Source organism: Diabrotica undecimpunctata, chromosome 7 (genome assembly GCF_040954645.1).
Source record: "Diabrotica undecimpunctata isolate CICGRU chromosome 7, icDiaUnde3, whole genome shotgun sequence".
In the NCBI taxonomy this organism is placed as follows: Eukaryota; Metazoa; Arthropoda; class Insecta; order Coleoptera; family Chrysomelidae; genus Diabrotica; species Diabrotica undecimpunctata.
This window is the reverse complement of record NC_092809.1, coordinates 41,928,216-41,941,139: the sequence shown is the minus strand read 5'-3', so window position 1 is coordinate 41,941,139 and position 12,924 is coordinate 41,928,216. Positions and strand designations below refer to the sequence as shown.

Below are 12,924 nucleotides of genomic sequence, written 5' to 3'. Positions count from 1 at the left end.
CATTGAACATCACAAGAAAAAAGCTGAATCAATACACGGAAAAGATATTGAGCGAATATCAGGCAGGATTCAGAAGTAATAGGTCGACGAAGGATTAAGACAAAAGACTCAATCTCAACGACTCTTTTTAATCTAATACTGAAAGGAATAATTAGAAAAAGTAAAATAAACACACAAGAAACGATATTTAAAAATGGCCATCAATGTATAGCAGTCGCAGATGATCTAACTCTATTAACAACAAGTAAGAAAGAGCTAAAAAAATTAATGAGCAATATAATAAAAGAAGCAAACATTTTTGGTCTTCTCATAAATAAGGAAAAGACAAAATACATGATAATGGGAGAAACATATAAAGAAAAAGAAGACAATTTCACATTGGAGGTAGTGGGAGAAAATTTATGCGCGTTTAAAAGAGTTTCAGAATTTACTTACCTGGGTATAAAAGTAGATGAAAAGGGACATAGGGAAGGGGAGATAAAAGCAAGAATAGCAAAAGCAAACAAAAAGTATGGAGCATTGCGTCCATTAATGAAATTCAAATATGTCTCAAGAAAAACAAAAATAAGAATCTACAAAACAGTTATCAGACCTACAGCTACATATGCATATGAAACATGGGTGCTTAAAAAAAAATCAGAAATAGATCTGTTAGAAAGATGGGAGAGGAAAATACAACGTGCAATATATGGAGGCGTGAAAAAAAATGGACAATGGAGAAGAAGAAATAATAAGGAACTCGAAGAACTATATATTAAACCAAAAATAACGACGGCAATCAAACCACAGAGAATCCGATAGGACACATCGAAAGAATGGGAAAGGAAAGAATGCCAAAAATGGTTTTATTACAAAAACCAATACAAAAAAGAAGAATAGGAAGACCAAGAAGGAGATGGAAGGACAGCGTATATGAAGACTTAAAAAAAGTAATATTTAAACTGGAAAGAAAAAGCTTTGGACAGAAAGCAATGGAAGGAAGTGGTGAAGAAATGTATGGAAAGACTATAAGGAATATTAAGTGTAGTATTAAGTGTTTTATATAAACAAATGATACGTAACGTAATCGTAAATCGTAAATCGTAAATGTAATGTGACGATAATCACAGAAAAGAACGATTATATTGCAGAAATAAGAGTCAGAATTAAAAAAGCATGTGCCAACTTCGTCAAAATGAAAAAGATTTTATGCAGCAAAGATCTGACATTGGCCCTGAGAATAAGGCTAATTAAATGTTATATACATAGTGTACTCTACTATGAAGCTCAATCATGGACATTAAACCTGAATACAATAAATCGACTTAAAGCGTTTGAAATGTGGACATTTAGAAGATTGTTAAGGATTCCATGGGTAGATAGAGTCACGAATACAGAAGTGTTAAGGAGAATAGGCAGAGAGAGGGAAATGGAAATTACAATAAAAGAAAGGAAATTGCAATATCTCGGACATATGATGGTGATAAGAGGCAAAAGATAAAACATCTTGAGACTCATAATTCAAGGAAAAGTAGAGGGTAGGAGAAGCGTAGGAAGAAGACGCGTTTCCTGGTTGAAGAACCTGAGAGAGTGGTTTGGTTGCAGTTCAAGGCAATTGTTCAGAGCAGCTGCCTCGAAGGTCAGAATAGCCATGATGATTGCCAACCTTCGTCGCGGAGATGGCACTTAAAGAAGAAGAATAAACAAATGTAATATTGTATATATTATAGTAGTATAGGATATAGCATTATATATAATATGTAATAGTAATTTTAAGGAAAAATTATATCTTTCAGCCCTAGGTCTTCAAGGCCTGTTGAGCTTAATAAATAAATAATAAATAGATTACTGCCATCGACCAATATCATTCAATTTTAGTCAACTTCAATAATATTTGCGGAAGATAAATTTTTTCTTCTTTTATTAGCAAATGAGTACAATAATGAATGATGTTAATGACGGTTGATTATAAGATATTTTAAGGTATTGTATATTTTGTGTTTGACATTGATGCTGTGTTTAACCTAAACTTATAATTTAATAAAAAATTATTTTTATAAAAATAAGTGCATTCACCTAAACGATAAATGCATATTTGCGTATTATTTGTGGAATATTAATGCATATTCATCCTGTTTTAAAAGTAGCATATTTTAGACATTTTTTAGTGCATAATATTTTCCAGTCTCTACTTATAAATGCTGATCTGGAATTTTGTCCTCATCATTCCTCATAAAAACGATTTATATAGCTATACTTTTAAGAGCAATTAATTTTTTAACTACGCGTTATTAACCGTGACGCCATCTGTTGAAGATCTAACTAAATTACCTAAATAACAAACTAATTTTTTTCGTCACCTTACCTTTCAAATTTTCCGTATACATGTCCACGTTGCATAATTTTAAACATTCTTCTTTCGTCTTAAATCTATTGGAATTGCCAAAACAACCACCATACATATATTTTACACATGTCTGTTTAGATTGATCATAAAACCAGTGAAGTAATCGTTGATTACACTCACCCAAAGATATTGGAAGTTTGCATCTTTCTAGAAATAAAAAATATAAATAAGAAGCAACTTGAGGGAGTAGATTATAGTAATTTATAGAATAAGCCCATAACCTGGATTTTTAAAATTGCATGGATAAAAAATACACTTCATCTAAAAAAAACAATATGAAAAACCAAACATCCATAGAAAAGTTATTATAAGTGTGTTACCTCTAAAAGATATGTAGCAGTCAATGATACTAAATAGGTAAAGAAGCTTACGACAATAGACATTAAAATATTTCGTTGTATAAACAATTAATTGGAACTAAATACAGTTTACAAATTAACTCAAACTTAGCACAGCAAAAGACCATGTGGTAATATAAAAAATATGTAAAAAACTTAAGTAAAAAACATTAATTTGCAGAGAACTAAAAAGATCATAAGATCCACCTCCAACCGTATATTATTAGTTAAATTTGATTTTAACTTTAGGTAACATTATTAAATTGATTAAGATTGAAATATAGTGATATTTAAAAAAATATATAATGAGGTTACCACTCTTAAGCTTCTTAGTTGCTGCCGGTTAAATGAGAGCAACAAATAGAAACCACGCCAACCAACGAGAAAAGACAGTGGCCTTGAGGTCAAAATATGACAGAACAGCAAGGCGTATTTAAATAGTTTACGTTGTGGCTGAATAGCCAGCCAAAAGGTGAAGATTGATTCAACTTCAAACAGTCCAAGGTTCATACCATTTGAAACTGAGACTAATAAAGATTCTATGAATCAATTTTAAATACAAAATTTTATTAAACTATTTGATCAGAAAAAATTATTTCACATATATGTACATTGACAAAATAATCAATAAAATGTAAGTTGAATGAATCTAAGTTAAATAAAGTAAGAAAATATTTTATTTTTATTTGAAATTATTTAATATGAAAATATGATAGAACATACAACTTAAGGGACACTTTTAAAGTAAACAACATATTAAGCCTAATTCTGCAATATTATCTGCATGATGATGAATGTGATCTTTCCATTACAATTTCCAGTCTAGATAGGTACCAAGATACTTAATACAGTTTTTTAAAGGGAAATTAAACTTTCCCACATTAAGATTGCCTTGCGGAACTCTATGTTTTTGTGAAAAGTAACACACGTCAGTTTTTGTGTCAGAAATTGATAATCCTATTTCTTCATAGTACTGATTTACGATTTCTAATGTGACTTTCAAATTATCCCCACAGGTACTTAACAATTTTCCTGCAGTATATAAAACAACATCATCATCAGCATATTGAAGAATTTTGTATGGTTCGGTATACTAACTTCAAGATCTATGTTGTACAGGATGTATAAAATCGGGCTTAAAATACTCCCCTGTGGCAATCCAATATTAGTTAGTCGGAAGTATGATAATTCCTCATTATTAATTTTTAAAAAAGTTAGTCTGTTAGAATATAAAGATTTTAAAAAGAGAGCAAATGATAAATAGAATATTTTTTCTTAAGAAAAACTCCACGTAAGCTTCCATAGCAAGTATTTTCTTTATTGCTTAAACGTGGTCATCAGCTTTTTGGGCCTGCATTACCCTTTCTATAAAACCTGGTTCTTGTATTATAGGTGTCTCATTTATTATCATAACTATAGGGTATCGACTGAGAGCGTCAATTATAGCCAAAACTTTTAACTTATAACTTGTATATTTTTCCTATGTCTGTTTTCTTGCTCATATAATAAACCGGGTAAAATTTATTATACTCTCTTGATCTTTGTAGAAGACAAGTTCCATATCCATAACTGCTGGTGTCTGTGTGTAACTTGGTTTCTCTATCTGCGTGATCAATTTCTAACACCGGCTGATCAGTTAACAGCTCTTTAAGTTTTGAAAATGCACTCCTTTCTTTTGATCCAAACTCAAAGCTTTGATTTTTTCTGAGTAGATCACTTTATACTTTAGCTATCGTAGCATATGACGGTACAAATTTACGAATGTATCCAGTCAGACTTAAAAATTGACTAAATCTGCTTAAAGTTATCTTGTTCCTGGAATTTCTTCATGGCCATACTTTTTTACAATTACCGTCCTCAATAATATATCCTAAAAACTTTACTCTTTTCTGCAAAAATTGGCACCTCTTCTTCTTTATCTCTAAGCCGTAGTCCCTAGCTACTACGAGTACTTGTTTTAAACGTACGACTCATTCTTCTTCGGATTTACTTAAAACTATTATGTCATCCATATAGTAAATAGCTATATTCTTGGATGAAACCTCTCTAAATATGTGGCTAATGCATCTTTGAAAAACTGTAGGACTATTAAACAATCCAACGGACACCTCAAAAATTCGTATTGTCCGTCTGGGGTGAAAAATCCAGTGTATTTAATGCTATCTTCCTCTATGGGTACATGAAAGAATTCATTCTTGAGGTCTATTGTGCTAAAATATTTTGCGCCTTGTAGTCGATCCAATACGTTTTGTATTAAAGGTAATGGAAACCTATTTTTTATTATGTTCCGGTTAAGGTTTCGGTAGTCACCGTAAACTCTGACCTGTCCGTTTTTCTTTTTGACAAGTATAATTGAAATTGCAAAATCGGATGTACTAGGTCTATTTATTTTATTCTCGATCCATTCCTCAATTTGCTTCCCTACTTCTTGCTTTTCTGGTATTGATAGCCTATTGGTGAGGTTCATAGTTTTCGACTAATTCTTTTATTTGCATTCTAATATTTGGGTCTTTTATATGTTCCAGTTCCAGATAATCAACGTGTGTCGCCCGGTCAACTGCGATTCTCATTACAATATTATCTACTTTTTTTTTTGAATACAATAATTCCATCTTCGGTTATGGTAACCTCTGCTTGTTTAAGTATATTGTGTCCAAGAATAACCTCAAAGTCTAGTGATCCTTTTGAGATTTCAACTTTAATACCCTGTATCTCTCTTATTATCAACGTTTTATTAAAGTAAGTTGACTTAAACTGTAATATTTTAAATCGAGAATCTACTGTTTCTTTTTGTACAATTACTTAAGGACCACCTGTATATAATTTTGTTTTATTTTGTGGCTATTTTGATAAGCCATCATTATAATAGACTACATAAAATTTTATATTAATGTTTTACTGGATTTTAGTAACTTGCTTGGTGAATACGGCTTACCTGGACCAGTTGGATTCACACAAGTTTCTTCACATGTTTGTTTACTTGCAAACCTATTGTCGTTTCCGCCACATCCGCCATATCTGAACTGTCTACATTGATGTCTAACAGTGCTATAAAACCATTTAACGGTGGAGTTAGCGCAGTTTCCACTATCTTGAGGCAAAGAGCAACTTTCTAAAAAAAGTATGGATGTTACAAAAGGTGTTTATATATACAGCGTGTCAATTAGAAAAATTGAATTTAAAAATATGTAAAAATACATCAAATTTATTTTTAAGGAGACATTTTGTAGGTCAGTTTTCAATGAAATTACATTAACTCTTTAGCGGGACGAACACAATTCCTAAAATTTTAAATAAACAGTGAGGTTGAGTGATATCTCATTTAAAGGGCCCTTAAATTATGTTTTGAAAAATATTCTTATTTGATTTTTCGTTTGAGTAGTTCGCGAGAAATCTGGTGAAATCTTTCAACAAGTTTAGATATCAGAAACACCTTGTGATATTATTTTAATGAATTTAAATAAAGCCCTGTTGCAAATCAGTAAATTTTAAAGTATTTTGACTCCTAATATCAAACAAAATAATAAAGAAACGTAATATTCTGTTAAAAATTATTAGGAAGAATATAATTTTCCTAAAATATTACATGTATGGTAGTAATACAGGTTAATATTGTTCTGAAACTATTTTCTTATGGCATTTTAAAGTAATTACTATTTTAATAAGAATAAGCCACAATTGAAGGTTAAAATAAGTTTATTGACGTTTCAATTTCCACTTCGGAAATCGTTCTCAAAATACAAACATTAGTAAATTAAACAAATTTTGTTTTTTTGTTACTTGGAGAAAAATTCTTCTAATAAATTAATTCTATCTGACTCATTTATATTAACAATTCAGTATTGCCAATATTGTTGAGTTGCGTTCCTGGGACGAGTTTACTTGTAAGATAGTTCATTCGATTACATGAAATCAACTTTAACTTGAGAATATCCGTCAGCAAAAATCATAGCATGTAATTCGTCTTTAAAAAGACAACCACATGCCATGATGACAGTAAAATTCTCCTGTTAGTGATTCCATAGTAAATTATGAAGAAAAAACCAGCAAAAAACCTCATAATACTATCCCGACATGGTAAGTATTTGATCGTACATTCAGTTTACTTTCAATAAACACCAAATTCTGATTTTATATGTTTGTTATTTAAAAAACATAAATGATGTATCCTCGATATGTTACTGTCTTACTAATAGTAGTCACTACTTTACTACTTTAAGACGTATGTATAGTTGGTTGCCTAATAATACCCACACAATTTTCTCACCACATACATTAATTAATAAAACAATTTCCACCATGTTCTTAAAAATAAATTCAGGACAAATTACCAACTTAAAACAACAACATTGATGGTTGCTACTGTTACATTATTTTAATTTTAACTTTTTCAATTTTTAAATAGCGTTGGCTTCTGTCTTAATGAGTCTAACACATAAAGTTACACTGACTGCTTTGTTCAAGATTGTCATTTCAATCAGTTGCTTTCATGAAGTCCTCGTAGACACATCGTCTCAGGACCAACAACTTCACGTGGAGTCATACGTCGTCATGTTACCAAATCCACTGGTAACTTTAACATCATAGAATTTATCACCATATAATGTAAACCAAATTTAAAAAAACAATTTTTAACGGGTTTTTACCCACATATTTAGTGGCTCAATACATGTATACCCACCTAGTAAGTATTAACCACATTTTGTATTAACCTTGGTCAAAATTTAAATTTCACGTTCTTTTTAATTAAGTGGTTATATACTTTTTAGGTGCACTGATGATGGAATATGGATTCCGAAAAAGTTTTGTGATATAGCCCGATTGGGTTTTTTAAATTATATACCTTTTATAAAGGATTTTTAATAAATTTTTTTTATACAGAGAAATGTAAAATATGAGTTGGTGAGATTGGTTATACAAGGAAAAGTAAAGGGAAAAAACAGAACCAGAAAAACGATGCCTTAGTTGAAAAATTAAAAGCAGTGGAGTGTAAAAACAAAAAAATATCTCTTTTCTTTACTGTACTGTATATGATATCACATTATAAGCCCAGAAAATGAAATAAAACAGCTTTTGATGAAAAATATTACCAGCTTTAGGAATAGGGTCACATCCATCAGCATCAGGTCTAAGCGCAAATGTTACGCCGTCGTGGCAGCAACCATATGTGGATTCATGACAGGTCAGTTCTCGAGTAGTTGTTGGAGTTGGCGTTGTCGTAATGGTTGTAGTAGGGGTCGTTGTAATCATAGTGGTGGTTATTGCTTCTGTAGTAGTTTCTTCAACTGGAAAACCATTATCAACCTCAAGTAAAACATCTGGATTAAACGTAGTCCCTGTTGTTTGAGGTTCTGCTTCTGTTGTACTAAATTCTTCCATAATGTAGCCTGTAAATGGAAAATTAATTTACTAATAAAAGGGAACAATTTTAATGGTTGACTCTAGACCATAGTTTAAAAAAAACTTACAATAAATAAAAACTACTAGTGTAAAATAGTATCTAATTAAAAATTATTTTTATAGAAAATTGAAATTTTTCAAACGGATTAAAATTTCATAACTTCTTCGACCTTATCAGATCATCATGAGTGAACACATAGTTATTAATTGAAACTAACCACTTAAAAACTTGTAATAACCTTTATATTGGATATTAAACGTACCTATTAAAAATTAAAGTGACATAAGGTCGATGTTAAAATATTTCACTTAAAGGAAACATACTAAACCCTACTCGAAACAAGGACTCCTATGGAATCTAGTCCTACTGGTATCTCCAGTTGAATGTCGAAATCGTGTAAAATTGACTAGGTGCCAGTAAAAAATATAAGCTAATTTAATGTTAACACATTTACTCCAAGATTACTGTCGGTGAAATATCAAGTTAATCATATGGTCTACATTTTTATATATTAAAATGATTACTCAGGTCTGCGACCAAAAAATTGTTTAAAATTTTCTTAATCACTTAAAAAGTGATTTTCATACTGTTTCAACGCAAATTTTGGGAAAATAGTGAAAAAAATTCCATCACATACAGTTATTTTACAAAATAATAAAGAGTAATTAGGAGAAACCAGTAGTATTTTAATGTAAGCACTTATTCCTGCCGTACCCTCTCCCCATACATTGCTGTCTCACTGCGCATTCTTTCATGTCAGTGCCTTGCCTATCTGGCGCGCTGCCCCTTTCCCCGCCAGTAACAGGCAGTGAGGCAATCATACTGTTCTATATCAGAGAACTACGAACACTACTGTGATCGTAATCATAGTATAAAAAATAAACTGGTTATTTCTGGTATTTCTGGTTAAACTGTGTCGTAATTCTCTGCGTATAGTTCACAGCAGCTCTTCACTCGGCGCAGTCGTGGTTTTTCTTCTCTTGGTGCCTATTCGTTCCGAATATTGGCGATCATTCTGGCTATAATTATTTTATTAACCAATGTTTTAAATATATTAGTTGTTGTTGTGTAGAACCATTTCCTCAGGTTTTTTAACCATGATAGTCTTCTTCTTCCAATTTCTCGCTTTCCGAATACTTTGCCTTGAAGGATTATTTTCAGTAATCTGTATTTAGTACCGTTTCTCATTATGTATCCGAGATATTTTAACTTTCTCCTTTTAATCGTATACATCACCTCTTTCTTTTCCCATTCTTCCTAGTACAGTCTCGTTGATTATCTTGTCCGTCCATGATATCCTTAGGATTCTTCTGTATAGCCACATCTCGAAGACTTTAAGTTTTTTCTCCATCGCTTCAGTGAGTGTCCAGAATTCAACTCCGTAGTATAATATTGAGAAGATATAACATCGTAGGAGCCTTACTTTTATCTCCAAATTAAGGTTGTGGCCTTTAAAGAGTCTGGCCATGTTGTTGAATGCACTCCTAGCCTTCTCCATTCTACATTTTACTTCTTGGGAGTGATCCCATTGTTCGTTTACTATTGTTCCAAGATAGGTAAACTGTTTTACTCGGTCCACTGGTGTATTCTTGAAAAGAAGTTGGACGTCTCTAGTTTTATTTTTGCTGATGACCATAAATTTAGTTTTTGATATGTTTACTTGTAGTCCAAATCTTTCACTTACTTCATTAACTTTGTTTATTATTTGCTGTAAACTGTTTAAACTGTCTGCAAAAATAACGATGTCATCTGCATAGCGGATATTGTTTAGGCGTTATCCATTTAAAAGGATTTAATGTTCGCAATTTTCCAAGGCCTCACTAAATATTTCCTCCTTTATCTCCAAACTTAGATGCAAGAGACATACCTCTACGAATAATCAAAACAATCGAAAATATCTACCAAAACAACACAATAAAAGTAAAAGTAGAAGAAGAACTAACCGACCCTATTGAAGCTGGTAATGGGATAAGACAGGGAGATTCCCTGAGTCCTCTATTGTTCAACCTGATTATGGATGAAATAATAAAAAAAGTACGAACTAAAAAAGGATACCAAATCGGAGAAAAACAACTTAAAATAATCTGCTATGCAGACGACGCAATACTACTCTCGCAAAGTGAAGATGATTTACAACGTATGCCGCACCAATTTAATATAACCGCCAGAAAATTTACTAAGATGTAAATTGAAGCTGGAAGGTCAGATCTTAGAACAAGTGATGGAGTTTAAATATCTAGGCATCACATTATCTAGCTACGGAAAGCTCGAAACCGAAGTGGAAGATCAAGTGAATAGAGCAAACAGAGCCGCAGGCTGCCTAAATGAAACAATATGGAGAAATAAAAATATCGGGAAAGTAACGAAAGGCAGAATTTACAAAACAGTCATCAAACCAATAATGACTAAAGTAGTGACTGTTTTCTTGTGTTGTAAAGACATTGGACAATGGATACCTTCTCTTCTTATAGTGTCGTGCACCTATGTGCGTTGGCGAATTATCTTAAGACCAGACGTCTACCTTTTGCGGCATGTAAAAGCTTGGCAGTGTTATTTATGCCTATCCAGTTCTTTATATTTCGTAACCACGACATTTGTTTGCGACCAACTCACCTCTTGCCCTCAATCTTTCTTTGGATAATTAGTTGATGGATTGTGTATTTTGTCCCTTCAGGATATGGCCCAGATATTCAATTTTTCGTACATTTATTAAGTTGAGTAATTCTCTCAGTATTTGCCCTTCTTAAGACTTTCTCGTGTCTCACCATATCTGTCAATGGTATGCGGAATACTCTTCGCAAGGTCTACATTTCAAAGGCCTCTAACTTGTTAATGAAGAATATTTTTAACGTCCATGTCTCCATGCCGTATAACAATATGGACCATACATAGCATTTCACCATCTTGTAGCGGATATTGAAAGAAACATTGCGGTTACCTAGTAGCGGTTTAAATTTAGTGGTTAATGGCTACCAGAGGATGTAAAACTCGCCAGATTGCTTCTGTTACATTTACGGTAACTATACCGTTAAAAACTAACAAAAAAACGTATCCGATTTCATTTAAAAAGTGTATTTGGCTTATTTTGGTATAAACTTAGGCGATCAAGATAGGCCTTGGGCTACACACAAAGTTTGTTCCGTGTGTATGTCGAAGAGCTGAGTCAATGGTTTCAAGGTAAAAAGCAGTTCTTACGTTTTGGAATATCAATGGTTTAGAGGGAGCCCAAAAATCATAGTGATCACTGCTATTTTCGTTCTTGCAACGTACGAGGTTTCAGTTTGAGAACCGAAAAGGATATTTCTTACCACAACGTTCAATTAGCCATTCGCCCTGTCCCTCATGGACCTGAAGTACCGATATCCTCTCCTCCAGATTCTTTGAATGATATACATGATGATCACGAGCCATTGGATCAGCAAGGTGATAGTGAAGAAGACAGTGATTGCTATGATCCTGATACAACCGATCCCATTCCATTCTCAAAATTAGAACTGAACGATCTAGTAAGGGACCTAGGCCTTTCTAAAGAATCGGCAGAAGTTTTAGGATCTAGATTGAAAAATTAACATATGGTAGCTCCAAATAGTGTCTCTTTTTCTTGTCATCGATGTAAGGAAAATAATTTGTATCTGTCTTCTCCCAAGAAGATGACCTGGTGTTTTGCAGCGATGTTCCTGGACTTATGGCAGATTTCAAACTAAAATATGCTCCTAATGAGTGGAGACTTTTTATTGATTCTTTAAAAAGAAGGCTTATAGCAGTACTTCTACACAATGGCAATAAGTATGCTTCTTTACCAGTTGGACACTCGGTTCTCTTGAATGTTACGAAAACCTTGAACTGTTTTTAAGAAAAATCTGCTATTCCGACACAAATGGATACTATGTGGTAATTTAAAACGCTTGCTTTCTCTGTGAATGGGACAGTAGAAACAGAAAGCAACACTTCATCAAAAAAGGTTGGTTCTTGAGAGAAAGCTTACAAGTAGGGGTTAAACATATTGAGAAGAAAAACCTTGTGGATTCCAAAAGGGTGTTAGTTTCACCACTTCACATTAAGTTGGGGCTGATGAAACAATTTGTCAAGGCATTTACTAAAGAAGGAATTGTTTCAGATATCTTTGTGGACAGTTTCTTGGTTTATCCACGGCAAAGATAAAGGAAGGAATCTGTGTCGGACTGGACATTAGAAAACTAATGACAGATCTCAACTTTGTGACGAAAGTTGGCGACCCAAATGGCAATTGTAGCTTTGGAAACTGCTGCGCGAAAGATTTATGTGGATGAGCGGCCAAACCATCCCCTCAGGTCTTTCAGCCACGAGTTCTGGCGTCTTTCAACTGATATTTTGCCCTGCACTTTACCTTTCAATATGATCTGGAGTAATTCATATCTTTCACCTCTCAACACATGACCCAAGTATTGTATTTTTCTCTCTGAATATGCTGAGTAATTCATTTGTTTACTCATGCGCGCCGAAGTACCTCATCATTGGTAACTTTTTGTATCCATGGAATTCTCAGCATCCGACTGTATATATACATTTCAAAGCATCTATTCTTTTTTCTGTTTCAAAGTCCATTGTCCAACTTTCACAGCCATAAAGCAAAACAGAGAAAACGTGACATCTGATCATTCGAATTCTGAGCTCTAGACTAAGGTCTGACCTTGTAAAAAATGTTTTTATGTTCATGAGTGTTTTCCTCGCTTGTTCGATTTTTGATAGGATTTCTTTTTTTGGGTTACACTAGCTGTTAATATTTGCTTCCAAATATTTTATGGAAGTTACCTGTTCTA

General features: G+C 32.8%; 1 protein-coding gene across 1 annotated transcript in view; it reads right to left on the bottom strand.

The window, feature by feature from the left end:
- LOC140445261 (inter-alpha-trypsin inhibitor heavy chain H3-like) overlaps nucleotides 1-12,924 on the bottom strand; it is a 68,266-nt gene that overhangs the window by 16,275 nt on the left and 39,067 nt on the right. The window contains exons 9-11 of the mRNA XM_072537180.1: nucleotides 7,815-8,111; nucleotides 5,660-5,836; nucleotides 2,345-2,533 (exon numbers count right to left, since the gene is read on the bottom strand). Coding sequence (XP_072393281.1) covers nucleotides 2,345-2,533; nucleotides 5,660-5,836; nucleotides 7,815-8,111 — 663 coding nt within the window. The remainder of the gene's footprint in view (nucleotides 1-2,344; nucleotides 2,534-5,659; nucleotides 5,837-7,814; nucleotides 8,112-12,924) is intronic.